Source organism: Convolutriloba macropyga, unplaced genomic scaffold (genome assembly GCF_964194025.1).
Source record: "Convolutriloba macropyga unplaced genomic scaffold, txConMacr16.3 SCAFFOLD_423, whole genome shotgun sequence".
In the NCBI taxonomy this organism is placed as follows: domain Eukaryota; kingdom Metazoa; phylum Xenacoelomorpha; order Acoela; family Convolutidae; genus Convolutriloba; species Convolutriloba macropyga.
The window spans coordinates 70,001-95,475 of NW_027451686.1; the positions used below are offsets into that span (position 1 = coordinate 70,001).

Genomic DNA, 25,475 nt, shown 5'->3' on the forward strand with positions numbered 1-25,475 from the left:
ATAAGAGCCATTCGAAAATTTGCCCAAGATTGTTCTACGCCTTCAACATTATCGCTCTCATCAAGATAGCGTTTCACTTCTGCGCAGAAAGCTTCACGCGTGACTTCATCGCGCAACATGGCAGAGCAGACTTTCGGTTGACTGCGTGGCTTCTGTGCCACTAATTTGAATCGCACTTCAGCAATGACCATTTCGTGATCGGTGAGAGTGATCTTTCCCCTCCTTGTCCTTACGTTGTGCAAACAACTCCTGTGCCTCGAACCGAATAAGATATGACCTAATATCTTCTTTCGCATCTGTTGGTCAGGTGGGTTAAATGTATACCGGCGCACTAACCGGTGTCGAAACCAGGTTCCACCAATCAACAGGTCATGAGAGACACAAAAGGACAACAATTTTTCTGAGTTATCATTCTCCTTGCCCATTCCAAAAGGGCCTCGGCAAGGCACGTTGACATCAGATTGTTGACCAGGTTCCGCATTGAAGTCTCTGACGAGGCAGACTCTCTCCCTTTGTTTGAAGCTGGATACCAAGCTGCTCAACTAATTCAAAAAATTGTCTTTCGCTAAGTCGTCAGCTTCATTTGTGGGCGCATAACACACAATCACAACAAGGTTAGCTCGTCTCTGAGCTGCAAACTTCACATAAGCCATTCGCTCACTAACCGCAACTTGCTCAATTATGCTACCGGCAAGTCTTTTCGTCACTGCAATACCAACTCCTCCTTGTCTCGCTTTTGCAGTCGATAGCCAGTAGTCAGTGAGGAAGAGCTTGTGGTCGCCAAGATCTATTTCCTGCTCCTCCAGTCTCGTTTCCTGCACTCCCAGAACGTCCAACTTGTACTTCTTCAGGTCCATTTTCAGGCTTTCCAGTGAACCTGATTGAGCCAGTGTCCTGACATTGAGGGTTCCAATTCTGAGATTTCTATTCCACGGGAGATTCTTCGCACCCCTTACCCGGGACTCGGGGCCAATTGTGTTTGAACTCATTGCATTGGGTTTTAAGGCTAATATACAACTAGTCGCGCCACCAACTAGAGGAACCTTGCCTCGTTTGCTCGGTGGTACTATGCATCTGCCCTACGGGCAGCTGCTGCACCACTTACCCCAGAGGACACCGCGGGGAGGGGAGGATGGATTTTGCCCCCCACTACTACTACTACTACTACTACTACTACTACTACTACTACTACTACTACTACTACTACTACTACTACTACTACTACTACTACTACTACTACTACTACTACTACTACTACTACTACTACTACTACTACTACTACTACTACTACTACTACTACTACTACTACTACTACTACTACTACTACTACTACTACTACTACTACTACTACTACTACTACTACTACTACTACTACTACTACTACTACTACTACTACTACTACTACTACTACTACTACTACTACTATTACTACTACTACTACTACTACTACTACTACTACTACTACTACTACTACTACTACTACTACTACTACTATTACTACTACTACTACTACTACTACTACTACTACTACTACTACTACTACTACTACTACTACTACTACTACTACTACTACTACTACTACTACTACTACTACTACTACTACTACTACTACTACTACCACTACTACTACTACTACTACTACTACTACTACTACTACTACTACTACTACTACTACTACTACTACTACTACTACTGCTACTACTACTACTACTACTAAATATAGATGGAAAACTAACAATGTCGTTGCCCTCATCTTACAGTCCCTGTGGCTCACCCTCGTATTCGTCCTCAACCAAACTGCGTTGGTAAGCTAGAGTCGCAGACACATCTTGTGAAACAACAGATATACTTCGAACCATAAAGAAGCAGATTATCTGAAAATTCAATGATTACATTAAATAAATCACACGTATGTGGATCGGACTCTTGGAGTTGTCTAAGGAACTATTTCAGCCATTTCAGTACGACGTGCACATGTTCTAATTGAAGTGTGTCCTCTCCAGTTGAGGACTGAAGGGTGTCAGAACGCAAGCGGGTGGGGGGGGGGGGGGGGTAGGAATCTGGACGACGAGCGGACGGACTCCGTTCGTTTGTATAATTCCATTCCATTCGTTCGTATTATTACTCCAAAAATGAGAGTAATTTAATCGCAAATTCGCGTCTGATCAATAATGGTTTCAACAAGTTTTGAATAGCTTCGAAGTTCAAACATAATAGATTCTTTTTTGGAGCATCAGCTTTGGGGTATTTTTACTCACCAATCAGTTATAGATTCAACACCCGTGAGGGTCATATATAGTTATAACAGCACTATCATCAGGAATAAGTAAGAGTGCGCAACTGCAGCTATAATAGCACCAACAATCTTAAACGTCATCGATCGACGGACAATACCCTTTTGGACTCCCACGGGTCCAGTAATGGCCAAGAAAGGCAAGGCGTAGAACAGTGTGAACAAAAGGGCTGAAGCGGATAATACCATGATGAAAATTCCGAATATTTTGAGGGGGTTGAGCCCCGCGAATGCAAGTGGTATGCAGCCTAGTATACTCCGTTCGTTCGTATTATTCCATTTCCATTAGTTCGTATTATTCCGTTCGTTCCGATCGTTCATTGTCCAGATTACTACCTGCCGTTCGTTCCGTTCGTTTGTCGTCCAGATTACTACCTCCTCCCCCCCCCCCGCCACCTCCAAACAACAATCAATCCAAACTTCTCCTGAATAATATTGTAGTTTGGTTGAAAATAGCATCTTCATGCTCAACCAAAATTTTTAAGTTCCATTCGGAAATTTCATTTTTTTCTGAAAACTCTATGAACTTTATGAAAGACTCAAAATTTTCAAAATAGGTCCGCATATTATAAGATCAAAAGACCACGCTTAAGAAAAGTACTTATATTTTGATGCCCAAAAGTCTAATTCTTCTGTACTCGGCCTTTAGTGCTCTGGGTTCTGCTTTGGAAGACTTGAAGTTCAATGGATTAAAATTAAATTTTCTTACTTTTTCGTTTCTGATAAAGGCGAAATTAACTGAAATGATATATATCAATGATTTATCTGATACCCGTGTCTTTTCCTCAACTTATGAAAAGACCACGCACGACTCAAATAGTGAATGACGAGCCTTTAGCACAGCTTTACTTGTTATAGCAGTTTTGGCTCGGGTAAGTTTTTGCTGCTCAGCCTCAGCTCAACCCAATTGTAATGCTTGTTCTTAGTTACATCTAATGGTATTTGTGGAGTTAAACTTGGCCTAAAACTTTATTTGGCGACCCGAAGAATTAAAATGCACTATCTTTGAATAGAACGTAATCAATGGGCCTGCTTTGAATAGAACGTAATCGATGGGCATGAACATTCATAAATTTCATTTGCTAATATAATCATAAAAAATTATAATTTATTGTTATCAAAATGCGATTAAAAAGTATGTTGGAGCTGAGCTCGCTAAGCTTGCGTAGGCAGGAAAATAGAAATAAAACAATTTCTGTCGTCCTAATCATTTAATAGTTATAGTTCTAGTTCTAGATACAGTTTGTCACGTGATAAAAAGAGAAAAGGGGGAAATAACAAAAAGCAACACACAGATGTCAACGTAGCAGCCGCAGAAAGCGGCTGAAAGTAAAACTCAGCAAAATATTTCAAAAACAAGTTGTCTTGAGCAGTAAATAATGTGTTACTGTATCTCGAACTAGAAATATTCCTGAACAGTAAATTGTTACTGTGTCTTGTATTCAAAATATTGTTATTGAGCAGTAAATTTTGTTACTCTGTGTTGTATCTACGAATTATTGGAGCTGAAATTCAACCGTTACAACCCCAACTTCTGGTATTCCCAACTTGTGAGCACAGACAGCAAAATCCAACTTAAGTTTAAATTTAAATATTGTTGCACAAACAGGTTTTAGACGTATATCTTTGTCTTCGATTTGTTTTATCTTTTGGATTGAACTGGTATACATAAATAGATCCCGTATTGTGTGATCTGTAGCAATCCAGTTCAAATTGATTGTTGAAAAAACTAAGATTAGTCAATAGTTACGAACTGAATTTGTAATGCAACGGTAAGAGCATAGCGGATATACAGTTACAAAGATGAACTGTAAAAAACAAAACATCCGGACAGATTTTGACCCGCTGAAACGAACTGGGCGGTTTAAAGTTTTCCTTATCAATTGTGGGAGAGCAGCCGTTAAATTTGCTCCGCCGACACGGACAGTGGAATAAACTGCTGTCCAACCCAACAGTCGAAGTGACGAAGTCATCGACGAACGCGAACAAGACCCAACGAGCAATTCAACATCGCAAAGCCAATTAGGCACAGCAAATGGGAACGTTGAAAAACAAAACTCAATTAAAGCAAACAAACAAAGGAATTGTAGAGATTCAAGCTGTTGTCGCGAAGTACACAAGAAATGACTCCGTCACAGAGTCAAAGCGTTTTCGATCGACAGATCAACAACTTGCGAAACCACGGGTTTGAGAAACAGAAAGAAGGTTTTGAGCTCATTAAGAATCAAGACCGACCAAGCAAGCTCAAGACTCTTTATCAGCAGTTACTGCAATTGGACGTCAGCGTTTAAAAACTCGTGATTAAGAAAGCTAAGACTCTCCGAGACCCAGATATTTCTTTAAAACGCAAAGTGGAGACAGAAAAATACTTTCAATTTTTGAACGCAGAGTGGTTACCGTATATCAACGGACAGACAAACATGTCAAACCAGCAAAGCCAGTCAACTCTTCATGCCAATGAAGAGCAACCGCCTGCAAATAATTTGCATCAGATAAAAAAAAACGATGGAATTCCAGAGTTTAACCAAAACCATGATAACAGAGGCTATGCAACGACAAATACGGTTACACGAATCGTACGGACAATCAACCAGGATACTGAGAACGTTTCGGAAACATCTTCAGTGAAACGTCGGGTTGAAGAACAAATGAAGGAATTTGAAATTGAATTTGAAAGAAAGTTGCAAATCGAACGAGCACAATTTGATCGAAAGAGGTTGGAGCTAGAATTGCAAATGAAATAACTAGAGATGCAACATCAGCTTCGGCAAAAGGAGCGAGACCTAGAGCGCCAATTGCAAAGAACAGCATTGGAGAAAGTTAACTTACGTTCTCAAGCGACTAAGGCGCGTGACAAGTCACCTTTCAATTGGACGCCAAAAGGGAGAGATGTCTCGGATTGGGCGAATTCGATGAACGACACGCGAACACCAATTCGACCAAGAGCTCGCTTCGACATCAGCCCTGAACGGAATAAGCATAGGCATTACCCATAGTACCCAAACTCTCGTGAACGCTCAGCAAGTGTTGGAGAGCGGGATATATCGCCGATAAATGGAAAACACTACAACACTGGACATTCAAGCAATAGTTTACCAACATTGAGGTTGAACAATTTTGGCGGAAACCCGCTGGAGTGGCCTGAGTGGCCTAGCTTGTTCATAGCAACACTAGATAAACGCATGATTCCCGACTCAGATAAAATGAGCCATTTGAAGACTCTGCTAACAGGCAAAGCAAAATCTGCAATCTCTGGAATGGGCTATTTTGGACAGTTTTATAGTGCTGCCTGGAACATTTTAGAAAAAAAATTTGGAATACCGCATGTAATTATAGATGCGCAGCTCGAGAGACTACGAAAGGCAAATCAAGTGAAACCTCATGATTCAACCAGCCTGATTAATTCTTCTGTTATTGTATCTAACTTCGTGACCGTGCTCAAAGAGTACAAACATAGTGGTGTTTTCCAATCAAGTTCGACATTGTACATGGCAGTTGATAAGCTACCACAGGTTCCTAAAGAAAAATGGTGGTTCTACGTCGATGACAAAGACGAGGACTGGCCTGATCTAATTATTTTCGAAAAATGGCTATCACGAATGGCATTCGTTCATGAAGGGTTTTCAGCGTTTAAAGGGGAACGCGAAGAAGAAGACCGATGCAACACAAATAGAGAAAAACGATTCTCGAAGACATCGAACTTCAGTGCAAGTTCAAACCTGCAAGAAACCAAGCAAACGCAAAGCGATCACTGTTCATTAGCCGATGGCACTCAAAAAATTTGGAACTGTCCGTCATTCAGAAACATGAGTGTGAATGATCGATACGCGGCAGTGATGAAAGAACGCTTATGTTATGGATGTCTGGAAAAAGGACATGCAATCAAAGATTGCAATGTCAAAGCGTGCGGTATATACGGATATACCAAAAAGCACAATCGATTGCTACACTCAGAAAACCAAATGGATGAGGGCAATCACGCAGTCAACGTAAGCGGCGCTGCAACAATAAATCAAAGTAGCAAAGTTACCAGCTTTCTTCAGATAGTTCCTGTATCAATACAGAGTGGTTGCAACCGACTTAATACTTATGCTTTCCTTGAAAGTGGATCAACGGTATCTTTCATCGACCAAAGCGTTCACGAGAAGTTGCAAGCCGCAGTCACCGATGTAACGCTCAACCTATCTGGCATACATGGAACAAGGGATCTGAAGACAGAAAAAGTTCCTCTAAAAATAAAGGGACTGCATTCAAAGCTGCATTCACTTGAGGCGTTTGTACAACCGTCAATTTCATTGGGAGACACAAACTATGACTACAGCAAATTGAATCAAATGTTCAACCATTTGAGTGTACTTCCCAACGGAAGCTTTAATTTGATGGAAGTCGGCATCATTTTAGGTCAAGATGCGTACAACCTCCAAAGAGCATTAGACTACACGATTGGGACACAAAGTTAACCTTTCGCTCTTCTAACAGAATTAGGATGGGTATTTAGTGGACCCATGAAAGGTAACAGGAGACAAAATGTTTGTCATTTCGACAGCACAGAAGTTTTGAAAATAGCATAAAATATACAGTCATGGTGGGGCATAGAAACCTATGCTTCCAAAAAAACGTCGTCAGTCAGTTCAGGAAGAAACTGCAAGCACAAAAGATGCTTGAGAGTGCGACAAAGTTTACAGGTGAGCGGTATGAAGTAGGAATGCTGTGGAGTGAACCAGAGCTGAACCTACCAAACAACTACAGCTCAGCCTTGGGTTCGCTTCACTCATTGGAGCGAAGGTTCCAAAGGGACCCAAATCTTAAAAGTTTCTATCAACAGTCAATAGATGCAGATGTTGAGAAGGGATTCGTGAAAAAATTGAACGAATCAGAAATCAAGGGCATTTTTGGGTAAGTATGGTATTTGCCAAACCATCCAGTCCTAAACCCGAAAAAACCCGGTAAAGTCCGCCGTGTTTGCAATGCTGCATCAAAGTATAAAGAAGTATGCCTGAAAGATCAACTACTAGCCGGACTCGATTTACTGCTTGGGTTAGTTGGAACAATTTTCAGATTTCGCGAAGGACCAATAGCCCTGACAGCTGATATCGAGCCAAGGTTTCTGCAAGTGCAGGTTCCTGGACAAGACAGGAGCTCCCTAAGAATTTTATGGAGACTGAAGGTTAATGATCCGATACAAATATACGAATACCAGCGCCACGTTTTTGCAGCAAAGAGTTCACCAACGTGCGCGAACTACGCTCTCAAACGAGTCGGCATTGATAATGAGGATGAGTTCCCTATTGCGGCAAAAGCAATCTTTAACAACTTCTACATGGACGATTTAATCAAATCAATAGAAACAGCCAAAGAACGTATCGAGGTGTTCAATCAGCAACAACCACTTCTCTTGAAACATCGATTTGAGTTGAAGAAATGGATTAGCAACAATGATGATGTAAACGCAGTGATACCTGAAGGCTTAAAATCAATCAGCAAATGGACTGCAATGGAATGTTACTGACGATAGTCTTCAGGTCTGCAGAGGTACCAACAGGGAAGTCGAGGCTCCTATAACCCAAAGGAAGGTCTTGTCTCTGGTATCTCCAGTATTTGACCCAATTGGATTATTTTATCCATTCAGTGTTCATACGAGACGCCTTCTGAATAACATCTGGACGAAAAATGGGCAACATTGAGACAACAAATTTGAGCCTGGCCAAAAAGCAGAATTCCTGAAATGGAAGGAACCGCTTCCTATTGTAGCCGAAACAAGCATTGACAGAAGATACTTCAATATATTGGAGAACAAAATAGAACTTCCTGTGTTTGCTGACGCATCTGAGGACACGATGTGTGCAGTGGCCTATCTGCGTTCGGAACCGAAGGAATATTCATCCGGTTTAGCATTTGTAATTGGAAAACGTAGAGTCGCGCCGATGAGACATCTTTTAATACCACGCTTGGAATTGCAAGCAGCGGTGATGGCAGTGAGATTGAAAGAACAAATTGTCAAAAAACACGAGATGAAGATACACAGTTGCAGTTTCTGGTTGCACTCAACTACAGTACTGCAATGGATACACAGCTCTAGCCGCAAACAACCTGTGTTTGTGGCCAACCGTGTGGCTGAGAAACTGGATACAGCTGATGTTTCACAGTGGAATTAACAACCCAGCAGACATTGGCACTAGAGCCAAAAGTGTTGATGAACTCAAGAGAAGCGATTGGCTTACTGGGCCTGCCTGGTTGACGCAACCAGAAAGCGAGTAGCCTGATCAAGTCAACCTGGTCTTTGGTGCAGATGAAAAGAACATACCCACGTCAGTCTTCATAACGCAGTACGAAGAAAAGAAACCAGCTTTGCAGTGGGGACAATTCACCAATTTCAATAGACTTGTAAATACAATGGCATACGTTCAGCGAACATTGAGGAGAAGGAAACCAGCAACAAAGATGATTGATATTAAAGAGAAAGAAGATGACAAAGCAACTATCTTCAGATTATTACAGCAAGAACAATTCGCTGAAAAGGTAAAGTCTCTAAAAGTTGAAATGGAAATCCCAAAAAGTAGCAAAATGTTACAGTTCTCACATTTCATTGACCAAAGGGGACTTATTTGCGGCAAAGGCAGAATAGGCAAAAGTCAATTGGATTTCAACGCAAAGCATCCAATATTGTTACATTGGAAACACCTTGTTGTGGAATTATTCTTGCGTAACGAGCACAAGAACAATTCCCATGAAAGGACTGAGCATGTCAAAAACATAGTTCAGCAACGCTTCTGGATTTTTGGTGTAAGGAACGCCTTGCGTTCAATAAAGAACAAATTCATCACCTGCCGAAGAGGCAGAGCACAAACAATGACTCCAGTTATGACTGAGCTACCGACAGAAAGGCCTGATGCTTCAAACTTTTTTGCAAATGTTGGAGTAGACTTCATTGGCCCGTTTACAGTTAAAATTGGGCGCAGAAATGAAAAACGATGGTGTTGTCTGTTCACATGTCTAACAGTACGAGCCGTACGCATAGAGATAGTTCCAAAGTGGGACTCTGAAAGTTGTCTAAATGCAATTACGCGGTTCATAGCTCGAAGAGGCAATTCCATAAAAATGATGAGTGACAACGGGGCAAACTTCGTTGGAGCAGACCGGGAGTTCAAAGAGTATGTCGCAGCATGAACAAATAAAAAATTGAAGAACATCTGGTTCAACAAAGAATCAGATGGAAGTTCAACCCGCCTGCCGCACCTCACTTTAGAGGAGTATTGGAAAGACTGGTCAGAAGTTGCAAGAAAGCAATGTACGCAGTGTTGGGGAACCGATCAATTACGGAAGATGTTCTTTCAACAACAATGTGTCTTGTTGAGCAGACGTTGGATGCAAAACCCTTGACACCAGTCAGTTCGGATGTAAATAATTTGGAATCTATTACTCCAAACCACTTCCTGCTTGGCAACAAAAATGTTTGTTTACCATACCTACCATGCGCAGAAGAGTTTGTTAACAATAGAAAGCTCTTCCCAAAAACACAAGCGTACTCCGATCTCATCTGGGACAGATTCAGAATAGAGTATATGCCAAAATTGAAGAATCGACAATAAAGGAATTGTGAATCAAACAGAATTCTGAACAAGGTGATCTCGTTTGTTTGGTCGAAAACGGTGACAAGCGAGGATATTACAGACTTGTCGAGTAACAGAAACTATGGAGGGTTCTTACCCAAAAATTACATCAGCAACGATTCAAAAAAGACGGAGTCTACAAAAGGCCTGTGGTGAATCTCGCTCCAGTACTATCGCTGGACGAAGATGTTTTCACGAAGGTAAGCAGGGCCGGCGATGTTGGAGCTGAGTTCGCTAAGCTTGCGTAGGCGGGAAAATAGAAATAAAACACTTTCTGTCGTCCCAATCATTTAATAGTTATAGTTCTAGTTCTAGATACAGTTTGTCACGTGATAAAAAGAGAAAAGGGGGAAATAACAAAAAGCAACACACAGATCTCAACGTAGCAGCCGCAGAAAGCAGCTGAAAGTAAAACTCAGCAAAATATTGCAAAAACAAGTTGTCTTGAGCAGTAAATAATGTGTTACTGTATCTCGAACTAGAAATATTCCTGAACAGTAAATTGTTACTGTGTCTTGTATTCAAAATATTATTATTGAGCAGTAAATTTTGTTACTCTGTGTTGTATCTACGAATTATTGGAGCTGAAATTCAACTGTTACAACCCCAACTTCTGGTATTCTCAACTTGTGAGCACAGACAGCAAAAGCCAACTTAAGTTTAAATTTAAATATTGTTGCACAAACAGGTCTTAGACGTATATCTTTGTCTTCGATTTGTTTTATCTATCGGATTGAACTGGTATACATAAAGAGATCCCGTATTGTGTGATTGATAGTTGAAAAAACTATGACTAGCCAATAGTTACGAACTGAATTTGTAATGCATCGGTAAGAACATAGCGGATATACAGTTACAAAGGTGAACTGCAAAAAACTAAATATCCGGACAGATTTTGACCCGCTGAAAAGAACTGGGCGGTTTACAGCTTTCCTTATCAATTGTGGGAGAGCAGCCGTTACATAGCAAGCCACTAAATTATTGCTTATGAAATATTTAGTAACATTCAGCTAAACTAATATGTATTATATGCTAATTGGGACAACAAAATTACCTAAAATTTCAAAATTTTTCAAAGAGTTTTTAACTCAACTCAAACTTTTATAAGTTTGAATGCCCGTTCCAGTGACTGATGGCAAAGTGATTTTGTTTGTGAACGCTTGCGCATCCACAGAAAAAAAGCGAAAAATCTACAATAACTGATGAAAAAAAACAATTTTTAGACTTATGAAAAGATAATAATCGGCTCAATTGTCTTTATAAAACTATTCTAACTCAACTCCGTGCTTGAACTTAACTTGCTACGCTATAGCCACAAAAAGATTTCACTTCAGCTCTAATTAGTTGTTGTGTAATTATAATGTAATTAGAGTGAATGTTGGGCCGCCAAACCACTAGAGTTATGAAGACTTTTATTAAGTGGGGGTTCAAAACGGGGTAAACATTGGTGATCTAATAACAATTGCATTACAAAAATGTTTTTAATTACTAAGTGACGCGCTATTGAGTAGTAAGAAAATCATCGAACTAACTTTGCTGATAATTTTTCAGGTCCTTCTGATATCGTTGAAATATCAATTGATCCAAACTTTGGGATTGAGACTAGTTACAATGAGGAATGTGACTACGACTACATTCAAGTACGCAATGGGGACTCAGGGACAGACCCTGCCTTCATATTTTCAATAACTGATCGGCTATGTGGGTAAGTTCATCAAAAAATTTAATATTGTTTTTCGACTTTAGAAATTTTAAGGCAGCAGGCCCATCGTATCCTAGATGGGACAGAACTGTTGGAGACACCACCCGGGAGGAGGTTTCACCCCTATTTCACCCCTAATTAGCGGGGATTAGGGTGTAATCCATTTTCCACTCTTATTTACCGGGGAAAAGAGTGTAAGAGTGGAATTTGAAGAAATTACACTGTTATTACACTTTTTTGTACACTCTTTTTACACTCTTAGAAAGAGTGTAATTAAGGGTGGAATGATAAAAGATTACACCCTTTTTTCCACCCTTATTAAAAGAATCAATTATTTTTACACTCTTATTTTTACACTCTAGAAAGAGTGTAATTAAGGGTGGAATGATAAAAGATTACACCCTTTTTTCCACCCTTATGAAAATAATCAATTACTTTTACACTTTTACACCCTTTTTATTTCTAGAGTGTAATTTAAAGTGGACTAATAAACAATTGCAGAAAAAGACAAACTTCACATGAAGTTCGAGTTTTCTTTAATTTTCTATTAGTGGGCTATCACAAAATAGGACTTAGCAAACCATTTTGGACAAATTTTCAATTACTTCCAAAAAAGTATCCGCGCTCGATGAGGCTTAACTTTTTCGATCACCGAACATTGTTTTGCACACGAAATCGTTAATTTTAGTCCAATTGTGCTCATTTTTGGTGGGTATGCTCCACTTTAGCCACAATTGGTGATAAAATTGAAAATTTGGACTGACCGAACGAATTTGGACAAGTTTTTACCTAGTTCCAAAAAAGTATCTGAATTTTTTCTATCACCGAACATTGTTTTGGTGACCAAATTGTCAATTTTAGTCCAATTGTGCTCATTTTTGATGTGCAGTCTCCAATTTAGCCATAATTGGGGATGAATTAAAAAAAATGGACTGAGCAAACCATTTTGGACAAGTTTTCAATTACTTCCAAAAAATTATCCGGGCTCGATGAGGCTTAACTTTTTCGATCACCGAACATTGTTTTGCACACGAAATCGTTAATTTTAGTCCAATTGTGCTCATTTTTGGTGGGTATGCTCCACTTTAGCCACAATTGGTGATAAAATTAAAAATTCGGACTGACCGAACGAATTTGGACAAGTTTTTACCTAGTTCCAAAAAAGTATCTGAATTTTTTCTATCACCGAACATTGTTTTGGTGACCAAATTGTCAATTTTAGTCCAATTGTGCTCATTTTTGATGTGCAGTCTCCAATTTAGCCATAATTGGGGATGAATTAAAAAAAATGGACTGAGCAAACCATTTTGGACAAGTTTTCAATTACTTCCAAAAAATTATCCGGGCTCGATGAGGCTTAACTTTTTCGATCACCGAACATTGTTTTGCACACGAAATCGTTAATTTTAGTCCAATTGTGCTCATTTTTGGTGGGTATGCTCCACTTTAGCCACAATTGGTGATAAATTTGAAAATTTGGACTGACCGAACGAATTTGGACAAGTTTTTACCTAGTTCCAAAAAAGTATCTGAATTTTTTCTATCACCGAACATTGTTTTGGTGACCAAATTGTCAATTTTAGTCCAATTGTGCTCATTTTTGATGTGCAGTCTCCAATTTAGCCATAATTGGGGATGAATTAAAAAAAATGGACTGAGCAAACCATTTTGGACAAGTTTTCAATTACTTCCAAAAAATTATCCGGGCTCGATGAGGCTTAACTTTTTCGATCACCGAACATTGTTTTGCACACGAAATCGTTAATTTTAGTCCAATTGTGCTCATTTTTGGTGGGTATGCTCCACTTTAGCCACAATTGGTGATAAAATTGAAAATTTGGACTGACCGAACGAATTTGGACAAGTTTTTACCTAGTTCCAAAAAAGTATCTGAATTTTTTCTATCACCGAACATTGTTTTGGTGACCAAATTGTCAATTTTAGTCCAATTGTGCTCATTTTTGGTGTGCAGTCTCCAATTTAGCCATAGTTGGGGATGAATTAAAAAAATGGACTGAGCAAACCATTTTGGACAAGTTTTCAATTACTTCCAAAAAAGTATCCGCGCTCGATGAGGCTTAACTTTTTCGATCACCGAACATTGTTTTGCACACGAAATCGTTATTTTAGTCCAATTGTGCTCATTTTTGGTGGGTATGCTCCACTTTAGCCACAATTGGTGATAAAATTAAAAATTCGGACTGACCGAACGAATTTGGACAAGTTTTTACCTAGTTCCAAAAAAGTATCTGAATTTTTTCTATCACCGAACATTGTTTTGGTGACCAAATTGTCAATTTTAGTCCAATTGTGCTCATTTTTGATGTGCAGTCTCCAATTTAGCCATAATTGGGGATGAATTAAAAAAAATGGACTGAGCAAACCATTTTGGACAAGTTTTCAATTACTTCCAAAAAATTATCCGGGCTCGATGAGGCTTAACTTTTTCGATCACCGAACATTGTTTTGCACACGAAATCGTTAATTTTAGTCCAATTGTGCTCATTTTTGGTGGGTATGCTCCACTTTAGCCACAATTGGTGATAAAATTGAAAATTTGGACTGACCGAACGAATTTGGACAAGTTTTTACCTAGTTCCAAAAAAGTATCTGAATTTTTTCTATCACCGAACATTGTTTTGGTGACCAAATTGTCAATTTTAGTCCAATTGTGCTCATTTTTGATGTGCAGTCTCCAATTTAGCCATAATTGGGGATGAATTAAAAAAAATGGACTGAGCAAACCATTTTGGACAAGTTTTCAATTACTTCCAAAAAATTATCCGGGCTCGATGAGGCTTAACTTTTTCGATCACCGAACATTGTTTTGGATACGAAATCGTCAATTTTAGTCCAATTGTGCTCTTTTTGGTGTCAATTAATTGCTGTGATAATGTAGTTTTTGATTTTGCTCAGTAGTAGTTAGCAATATCTCAATTTGTATACAAAATTTCAACGAACTCTCTAATTAGGTGAAGAAAATTTCGAACTTCTTGAAAAACGTTTGTTAATAACTTTTTGAAGAAGACAAGTTAAAAACACTTCATTGACCCATTTTATTGCCCTAATAAAGTAGCTTTTGAATATGTGTAGTAGTAATTAGCAAAAATTTGATTTGTATACAAAATTTTGAAAATCTCTCGGGGTAAATGAAGAAAATGTCCACCTTCTTGAAAAACGTTTGTTAATAACTTTTTGAAGAAGCCGAGTTACAAACCCTACATTGGCCCATTTATTTGCCGTGCTATTGCACTTTTTGAATATCTGTAGTAATAGTTAGCTATATTTTGATTTTAATAAAAAATTTCAAAAATGTCTCGAGGTAAATGAAGAAAATGTCAACCTTCTTGAAAAACTTTTGTTAATAACTTTTTGAAGAAGCCGAGATAGAAACTCTAAATTATTCTATTTTATTGCCGTGATAGAGTAGCTACTGAGATTGTGTAGTAGTAGTTAGCAATCTTTCGATTTTTATACAAAATTTCAAAGATATCTCTGAGTAAACGAAGAAAATGTCAAATTGCTTTAAAAAGGTTTCATAATAACTTTTTGACAAAGAGGAGTTAGAAAATATATAATAGCCCATTTTGTTGCTGTGATATTGTACTTTTTGAAAACATACAGAAGTATTTCCGATTTGTTTTATTTCTAACCGAAAAATCCAAAAAACTGTTGATTTAGGGGCAAAAATTAGCTATTTTTGTCGAACTTCGACTTATTTTTCCCAATTAAAAGCAAATAACATACAAGTTTTTGGTATCATAATAAACTAGAGTTTACGGTTCCAATGACCAAATAATTTGTTTTTTAAAGTAATGCCAAACAAGAGAATGCGAGAGCAATATAGAGGCCGAAATCAGGGTCGATTTTTGCGAAATTTTCAAATTTTCAAAGTTGTTTACTTTAATAACTCTTTTGTCACAAATCGATTTTACAAGTATGTTATATCATTTTCTTGCTCATTTAATACTCTTTACGAATATATAAGGATCAAAAAGTTTAGCTACAGTTTCATGGCTCAATTTTTCGATTTCCCAAGTTTCACTCAAAATGAGCCAAATTCAGCCAGAATGGCAAAAATCGAGTTTTGATTCCTTTGTTTTTTGAACATTTTTTTACACCAGGTTGAAGCCCCAGTTCATGCTGATTCCGAAACATATTCATTTTTTAAATTTGGTTCAGTAGTTTTTGAGATATAAGCCTTTTTCGGAGGCATACCAGGGCACCGCTGTCCAAGGGCACCAGGGCACCCACCCGCAAACCTTTTTTTTATGTGTTCCCGTTCGATTTTCGAAATCCCGCTTACTTAGTTAGATTCTATATGAAACCAGCTCTCCAATGATATACTTTTTAAATTTCAAGTTTTGAAATGCTCACTTCATAGTTGTTCACCGTAAAGCAGGGTATGAAAATTTCGTTTCGTGTGTTGCCTCACGGTAACGTGACATGCTAATTGTGAGTCAACACAGGTGGAGACCAGATCACCTGCATCCGCTCACTGAATGGTCATGAATAGAGCATTTGAAATTGCGCAACGTATACGAAAGTTCCAAAAGCTCACACAGTAAGCCGGAAACAATTTAATTAGTTCCAAAAGGTCGATGTACGGCAAAGACGGAACGATCGAATTAGTTCCAATGGGTCGATGTACGGCAAAGAGGGAAGGAACGGTGGGTCGAATTAGTTCCAATAGTAGAGTGACTGCAGCAGAGAGCAGAGCCAGTGGCTGCAGAGAGACAATGGCTGCAGATGAGTGACCGCAGGGTCCGCGCTGTTCGATATAACGGGTTTTAAAGCTAGTTTCGTCATTATATGACCGACTATTTCAGATTTATGATGTCGGAGCATTTCGATGATGATGATATTCTTGGCGAAGGCGTTTGTGTTAGTGAAATTGCGGTCCCAGGTGGAGAGGCGAAGAAGGCGAAGAAAGAGCATTGCTTGAAGATCAAAGCAGATCGAGAGGCAGATCAGTACAATCGATCGTTTTACAGGCCACCCAAACGGAAGGTCGAGGATTTGCTGCCCTTGTCCTTCAAGTTTGTTGGGTTCGATGCCAATGGAATCCCAGTTGAAGAGGTGATGGGGCATGTTAAGCAATTGTTTTTTGGCGTTGAAAGCGTTGCACTTGGCAAACTTCGACCCAATCAGAAGAAAAACCCAGTGTACAATGGCTGGGTCAACTTTCTCGGTGTAGGCCATTGCAAGAAAGCAATTCGAGCCGTAGAAGAAGGAAAGTTTGGCAGCATGAAGGTTGTGAAGATTGGGCGAACCAAGGAATTAGCTTGTGCGCCGACGAAATTGAAGATAAAGAAGGCTCCAAAGAGGCGAACACACCTTACATGTTGGGGGCAAAGATTACTGCCTAATTACAGGAAATTCGCCAATGATGATTTTATGATTCTGAAGTTTTGAATTGTTTTCCGATGTTTTGATTTGTTTGATGATTTTCATGCTTTGAACTTTGTATAGTTTGTTTATTTCATCAATTGCTTAGTTTACTTAATTTGATCAATTCGAGTCATTAATTGACTTTGTTTCGCTCTTTTTTTTCTCTTTCTCCTTTATGATGTATGCATTTATAAATTTAACACACGGCTCATCCAACACATGGCTTTTTTTTAGTTGCTTGCAGGGGAAACCCTAGATTACCAACAAGCCACTAAAAATTAGCTGTGTTTTCAATCTCATTTTTTTCGCTTATTCTAAAAATTAGTTAAATTTTATCGGGTCAAGGAGTTGTCCAAATCAAACCAAACTTGGTATGGAGCATCACCAGTGTATATAGAGTCTAAAACAAAAAGAATTTTTGGTATAGCTTGCCTAGGAAAAAAGTTAGTTTTTCATACGGAAATTTGCGATTATTTCGAATAATTAATTTTAAAAATAGGTCTTTTTCGTCGGGTCAAGGAGTTGTTCAAAGCGAACCAAATTGATATACCAGACTACCAGTAGTATGTAGGTTGTAGTGCAAAAAGTATTTTTGGTATAGCTTGCCTAGGAAAAAAGTTAGTATTTCATACGGAAATTTGCGATTATTTCGAATAAATAATTTTAAAAATAGGTCTTTTTCGTCTGGTCAAGGAGTTGTTCAAAGCGAACCAAATTGATATCCCAGACTATCAGTAGTATGTAGGTTGTAGTGCAAAAAGAATTTTTGGTATAGCTTGCCTAGGAAAAAAGTTAGTATTTCATACGGAAATTTGCGAATTTCGCAAATAACGAATTTTAAAAATAGGTCTTTTTCATCGGGTCAAGGAGTTGTTCAAAGCGAATCAAATTGATATCCCAGACTACCAGTAGTATGTAGGTTGTAGTGCAAAAAGAATTTTTGGTATAGCTTTCCTAGGAAAAAAGTTAGTATTTCATACGGAAATTTCGACTTATTCGCTTATTCTATTTTTCAAAATATAGAAATTTCATCGGATCAAGGAGTTGTCCAAATCGAACCAAACCTGGTATCGAGTATCCCATGGGTAACTAGATTGTAAAACAAAAAGAATTTTTGGTATAGCTTGCCTAGGAAAAAAGTTAGTATTTCATACGGAAATTTCGACTTATTCGCTTATTCTATTTTTCAAAATATAGAAATTTCATCGGATCAAGGAGTTGTCCAAATCGAACCAAACTTGGTATCGAGTATCCCATGGGTAACTAGATTGTAAAACAAAATAAATTTTTGTTATAGGTTGCCTAGGAAAAAAGTTAGTATTTCATACGGAAATTTGCGATTATTTCCGAATAATTTTAAATAAGTATATTTGAAAATAGGTGTTTTTCATCGGATCAAGGAGTTGTCCAAATCAAACCAAACCCGGTATGGAGTATCCGCTGTGCACCTAGAATGTAAAACAAAAAGAATTTTTGGTATAGCTTGCCTAGGGAAAAAGTTAGTTTTTCATACGGAAATTTGCTATTAATTCAAATTAGTAATTTAAAAAATAGGTCTTTTTGATTAGGTCTTAGAGTTGTCCAAATCGAACCAAATTTGATATGGAGTTTCCCCTGTGTACCTAGAGTCTAAAATAAAAAGAATTTTCGGTATAGCTTGCCTAGGAAAAAATTTAGTGTTTCATACGGAAATTTCCGATTATTTCGAATAATTAATTTTAAAAATAGGTCTTTTTCATCGGGTCAAGGAGTTGTTCAAATTGAACCAAACTCGGTATTGAGTGTCTCATGGGTAACTAGATTGTAAAACAAAAAGAATTTTTGGCATAGCTTGCCTAGGAAAAAAGTTAGTTTTTCATACGGAAATTTGCTATTATTTCAAATAATTAATTTTTAAATATAGTATTTTTCATATGGTCAAGGAGTTGTTCAAATCGAATCAAACTCGGCATCGAGTGTCCCATGGGTAACTGGGTTGTAAAACAATACGAATTTTTGGTATAGCTTGCCTAGGAAAAAAGTTAGTATCTCATACGGAATTTTGGTATTATTTCCGAATAATTTTAAATAAGTATATTTGAAAATAGGTCTTTTTCGTCGGGTCAAGGAGTTGTTCAAATCGAACCAAACTCGGTATCGAGTATCCCATGGGTAACTAGATTGTAAAACAAAAAGAAATTTTGGCATAGCTTGCCTAGGAAAAAAGTTAGTTTTTCATACGGAAATTTGCTATTATTTCAAATAATTAATTTTTAAATATAGTATTTTTCATATGGTCAAGGAGTTGTTCAAATTGAACCATACTCGGTATCGAGTATCCCATGGGTAACTAGATTGTAAAACAAAAAGAAATTTTGGCATAGCTTGCCTAGGAAAAAAGTTAGTTTTTCATACGGAAATTTGCTATTATTTCAAATAATTAATTTTTAAATATAGTATTTTTCATATGGTCAAGGAGTTGTTCAAATCGAATCAAACTCGGTATCGAGTGTCCCATGGGTAACTGGGTTGTAAAACAATACGAATTTTTGATATAGCTTGCCTAGGAAAAAAGTTAGTATCTCATACGGAATTTTGGTATTATTTCCGAATAATTTTAAATAAGTATATTTGAAAATAGGTCTTTTTCGTCGGGTCAAGGAGTTGTTCAAATCGAACCAAACTCGGTATCGAGTATCCCATGGGTAACTAGATTGTAAAACAAAAAGAAATTTTGGCATAGCTTGCCTAGGAAAAAAGTTAGTTTTTCATACGGAAATTTGCTATTATTTCAAATAATTAATTTTTAAATATAGTATTTTTCATATGGTCAAGGAGTTGTTCAAATTGAACCAAACTCGGTATCGAGTATCCCATGGGTAACTAGATTGTAAAACAAAAAGAAATTTTGGCATAGCTTGCCTAGGAAAAAAGTTAGTTTTTCATACGGAAATTTGCTATTATTTCAAATAATTAATTTTTAAATATAGTATTTTTCATATGGTCAAGGAGTTGTTCAAAGCGAATCAAATTGATATCCCAGACTACCAATAGTATGTAGGTTGTAGTGCAAAAAGAATTTTTGGTATAGCTTGCCTAGGAAAAAAGTTAGTATTTCATACGGAAATTTGCGAATTTCGCAAATAACGAATTTTAAAAATAGGTCTTTTTCATCGGGTCAAGGAGTTGTTCAAAGCGAATCAAATTGATATCCCAGACTACCAGTAGTATGTAGTTTGTAGTGCAAAAAGAATTTTTGGTATAGCTTTCCTAGGAAAAAAGTTAGTATTTCATACGGAAATTTCGACTTATTCGCTTATTCTATTTTTCAAAATATAGAAATTTCGTCGGGTCAAGGAGTTGTTCAAAGCGAACCAAATTGATATCCCAGACTATCAGTAGTATGTAGGTTGTAGTGCAAAAAGAATTTTTGGTATAGCTTGCCTAGGAAAAAAGTTAGTATTTCATACGGAAATTTGCGAATTTCGCAAATAACGAATTTTAAAAATAGGTCTTTTTCATCGGGTCAAGGAGTTGTTCAAAGCGAACCAAATTGATATCCCAGACTACCAGTAGTATGTAGGTTGTAGTGCAAAAAGAATTTTTGGTATAGCTTTCCTAGGAAAAAAGTTAGTATCTCATACGAAATTTTGCTATTATTTCCGAATAATTTTAAATAAGTATATTTGAAAATAGGTCTTTTTCGTCGGGTCAAGGAGTTGTTCAAATCGAACCAAACTCGGTATCGAGTGTCCCATGGGTAACTAGATTGTAAAACAAAAAGAATTTTTGGTATAGCTTGCCTATGAAAAAAGTTAGTTTTTCACACGGAAATTTGCGAATTTCGCAAATAACGAATTTTAAAAATAGGTCTTTTTCGTCGGGTCAAGGAGTTGTTCAAAGCGAACCAAATTGATATCCCAGACTACTAGTAGTATGTAGGTTGTAGTGCAAAAAGATTTTTTTCTATAGCTTGCCTAGGAAAAAAGTTAGTATTTCATACGGAAATTTGCGAATTTCGCAAATAACTAATTTTAAAAATAGGTCTTTTTCATCGGGTCAAGGAGTTGTTCAAAGCAAACCAAATTGATATCCCAGACTACCAGTAGTATGTAGGTTGTAGTGCAAAAAGAATTTTTTGTATAGCTTGCCTAGGAAAAAAGTTAGTATTTCATACGGAAATTTGCGAATTTCGCAAATAACGAATTTTAAAAATAGGTCTTTTTCATCGGGTCAAGGAGTTGTTCAAAGCGAACCAAATTGATATCCCAGACTACCAGTAGTATATAGGTTGTAGTGCAAAAAGAATTTTTTGTATAGCTTGCCTAGGAAAAAAGTTAGTATTTCATACGGAAATTTGCGAATTTCGCAAATAACGAATTTTGAAAAATAGGTCTTTTTCATCGGGTCAAGGAGTTGTTCAAAGCGAACCAAATTGATATCCCAGACTACCAGTAGTATGTAGGTTGTAGTGCAAAAACAATTTTTGGTATAGCTTGCCTAGGAAAAAAATTATCATTTCATACGGAAATTTGCTATTATTTCCGAATAATTCTGAATAAGTATTTTTGAAAATAGGTCTTTTTCATTGGGTCAAGGACTTGTCCAAATCTAACCAAACTCGGTATGAATTATCCCCTGTATAATATTGAGTCTAAAACAAAAAGAATTTTTGCTATAGCTTGCGTAGAAAAAAGTTAGTTTTTCGTACGGAAATTTCGATTAATTCGAATAATTAATTTTAAATAATTTTTAAAAATAGGTCTTTTTGATTAGGCCCTAGAGTTGTTCAAAGTGAACCAAACTTGGTATGGAGTATCACCAGTGTATTGAGAGTCTAAGGTAAAAAGAGTTTTTGGTATAGCTTGCCTAGGGAAAGAGTTAGTTTTTCATACGGAAATTTGCGATTATTTTAAATAAGTAATTTAAAAAATGGCGTTTTAATTAGGTTTTAGAGTTGTCCAAATCGAACCAAATTGATATCCCAGACTACTAGTTGTATGTAGGTTGTAGTGCGAAAAGAATGGTTTGCCTAAATGCCCTACAAAATAGTAGATATTTCACACGGAAATTTCGGCTTTTTCGCTTATTATATTAAAAATAGGGTTAGTTTTTCAGCTTTGACTATGGAACAAACAGGTCTCGTTTTGAATGAAACTGGCCTTATTTATGAAAGGCGTCGCTCGTCTTCTGTTCCAAATGTTCCTGCTTCCACGGTTACTCTCCGCAGCTTGCTCTCTGAGATAAATGCGCTTAAGGAAAAGATCAGACAACTCGAAGAAAGGGTACAAACTTTAGAGAGAGCTAATTCGGAAGTTGTTGATCTAACCGGAGATGTGAGCTTTGATTCGACGGTGTCCGTTCATTCAAGTGACATGAGTGAAGAAATTCCAAATGGCATTTAAAGCGACCATAGTTATTGATAGACTGAGGTTTAGTTTGAATGGCAATTGTTAATCAGTCTCATGCTAGCAGAAACTTGTGTTTTTATGTTGCTACGTTTAGGTTCAGTTTATTGATACATACTTTCACATTCAAAAAGTTTCAATGCTATATGTGTTCTTATCTGGCCCTCTAATCTTGATATCAGTTCGGCTGTAGTAGTTTAAAAGGTTCTCAATAATTCTCTTATTTTCAGGTACAAGATGCCTTTCAAAATTGAATTTGTTTTTCTTACTGAAGCGTGCCAGGTCTTGAAATTATCATTATTTGACCCTCGATGGCGGAAGGAATTTCAAGTGAGCCAGCGAATGCAGTTGGAAATAGATGAAAAGGTAACCCTGAAGATTGATAATGTGGACACAGAATGCGTCCTTTTAAAGCATGGAACACCAGCTGCAATGGCGGTTGAATACGAGTCGTTGAGAGAGCTCTATTCGTCATTTTCCGACCAGTGTGAGAGAGACGTGGTTGCAACGCCAAAGAGGGGTGCGAGGTGGACACACAATGCAACTGGAACTCCGACTCCAAACAACATGTCTCAAACGCCGGAGAATTTGGTTAGAAAAATCTTTCTACTGGTTTAGAGTAGTCAGATTAGGTATGATGGGTTGCTGAGCGTAATAAAGTCGGAGAAAACTTAATTGATTTAATGCATTTTAGCGCTGAAAGTTTGCAAAACTTTTTGTCCATAGTTTTTTAAACTTATAGTGTAATTTTAATGGAAGCTGTCAATGCATGAATTGGTTGTTTAGAAATGCACTAACCATGCCAAAATTGAAGCAATTCTGAAGGAGGACAAACAATTGATCTCTGATTTGATACAGAGTAACCAGAAGGCTGTCGCTGATTGCAACAAGAAATTGGAGCAACAGCTGCAGAGTTTGAAAGCGATTGTGAGTATTTTCGAATCTTTAAAATAATCTCGTTATAAACTCGATTTAGGAAAGTTCATTATAGATTGTAGCCACTTAAGTCTCAAGACCTATCGATAGAGTATGTTACTTATTAAAAATAGTTGAGGTTGTCAATTTTTTTTAGATAGACGTGCACAGAGAAAAGATTCAGGATGACGCAAGGGATGATCAGACAGAAGACCTTCCGAGCTTTTACAATGACATTGATCTGGAGAGTTTACCAAAGGCTGACAGACCTGAGCAGTATGGTAAAATCTTGCGAGTGGCACTGTGGGGTGAAAACGGCCTGCAGAGAGAAATTATTTCACCCACGCGAGACAGTGAAGTGAGAAAGCCTGCCTCGCCAAAGAGAACAAAAATTTTCAAAGGTTGAGTTTGGCTTAAAATCTTGACTTAAAAGAGATAATAATGGGGCGGATCTTATTGAAAAAATCGAAGGAACAATGAGCTGTTAAGATAAACAATTTTTTGCTTTTAATATGTAGTGTAATATGTATTACAAACCTCACTTGAATTTTTTTTAAGGCCTGGTGAAGAAAAACTTTCCCGCTCGTATTTGGCCAGACGCATACTCAGAAGCTCGGACATCAGCAAACCGATCAGGCATGGACTCGTTGAGATATAGAAAGAGGAAGAGTGATCCATTTTGGTGCGATCAACAGAAAAAGAGGGCAGCTAAGAAGTTGAAGAAAAATCAAGGCGCGTCTCACGAAGTATCAACAAATACTGAAGACACCAACGGGGAGAGTCAGGATGACGAAAATAGTGATGACCATGAAGGTTCTGCAACTGCGATGAATGAGTAACGAGCTTGTTTGGAAGATTTGTTTGAAAGATTTGATTTAGAATACTGATTTTACTTTGAAAGGTGCTTTTTGCAGTGACAGTTGTTTTCTGAGAATTTTTTGTTTTGTCAAGATTTGTTTAACTCAGTTTTCTTAACAAGGTGCTCTTTCCAATTTGTTTCAATTTATTACAATTAAATGACTTATTAAGTCTAGATTTTCAGTACTTAGTTTTCATGAAAAGGTGCCCCGTTTTGAGTGACATTTTCCCGGTTCTTTGGAAGAGCCTTCGAGAAAAATCATTAGGCAGAATTGTTAGAGCTTGTTATTATTTCAAGAAGTTTTTTCAGTCTCGTAATTTAGCTGAGTTTTTTCAGATTGTTGAAAATGAAAAAATCTCGTCATGATCAAGCGAAAAAAGCTTCAATACGGATTCTGAAGCTGAAAGGGAAAACGCTGTCAAAGCTCACCTCGTGTCGACTAATATGGCCTGGTTGTTTGTTGACAAAGAGCTCATGCTTTTGAGTTTAAGTAGTACAAAGTGGCCCTCAAAACTCAAGGCATCTCAAAAGCTAAGCATGATTGAGGGAGAGTGCTACAATCTGAAAATAAAGGATAACGAGTACCCCTGTCGCTTGCTCACAAAAGGTCCTGCGAAGAAGGTGGAACAGGAGATGGCACATTACAAGGCGGAGATTGAAGAAGGCAAACGGCCATCGGACTTGAGAAAGAAAGTGCTCACATCTTCGAAAGCTCCAATGGTTGAAGTAGACTTCCTGAGTTCTTCTCGTCCTCCAATAATGACGAGCGCGGAGTTAAGTCTCGGAAAAGGCAGTAGACAGACTTCAAAGAAAGCGAAGTTGAGTGCAAGTCAGCAACCAGCTGTCGTACAAAGCAACATTTGTGACCAGGTAATTTTTTCAATGAAGAAAAACAAACGTTTTAGGCCACAAAATACTTAAAATTTTGCACGGTGTACTGGCTAACTATCCTAGTTCAATTAAGAAATAGTCCGATCTGATGACTCTTTGCCTGTAGGAACAAGAAGTAGTTGCTTTGTCTCAACCCTGCCCATCTGCCGCTCTCACTGGTAACAGTGCAAGCAGTATTGCAGAAGACGACAATGACTGTGGACCAGATTGCCCGCTCCTCGCAGAATTTCTAGATCAGCATGTTCTAGAAATGAATGAGCTGAGAAAGGCCTTCGAAGAACAGAAAAAGAGAGATGAGACAAGGCGAACAAATCTGTGCTCCCGCATTGAGCAGAAAGTAAGTTTGGTCTATGCAAGTTTACTCCATGCAAAGGAATGTTTTATTTCACTTCACCCTATCTAGTAGATTTATCGTGCTTTGACAATA

General features: G+C 37.7%; 1 protein-coding gene across 1 annotated transcript in view; it reads left to right on the forward strand.

Moving 5' to 3' along the window:
* The window catches only part of LOC142356894 (uncharacterized), an 84,730-nt gene that overhangs the window by 36,953 nt on the left and 22,302 nt on the right, over positions 1–25,475 (forward strand). The window contains exon 5 of the mRNA XM_075408656.1: positions 11,455–11,608. Within this exon, the coding sequence (XP_075264771.1) occupies positions 11,455–11,608 (154 nt within the window). The remainder of the gene's footprint in view (positions 1–11,454; positions 11,609–25,475) is intronic.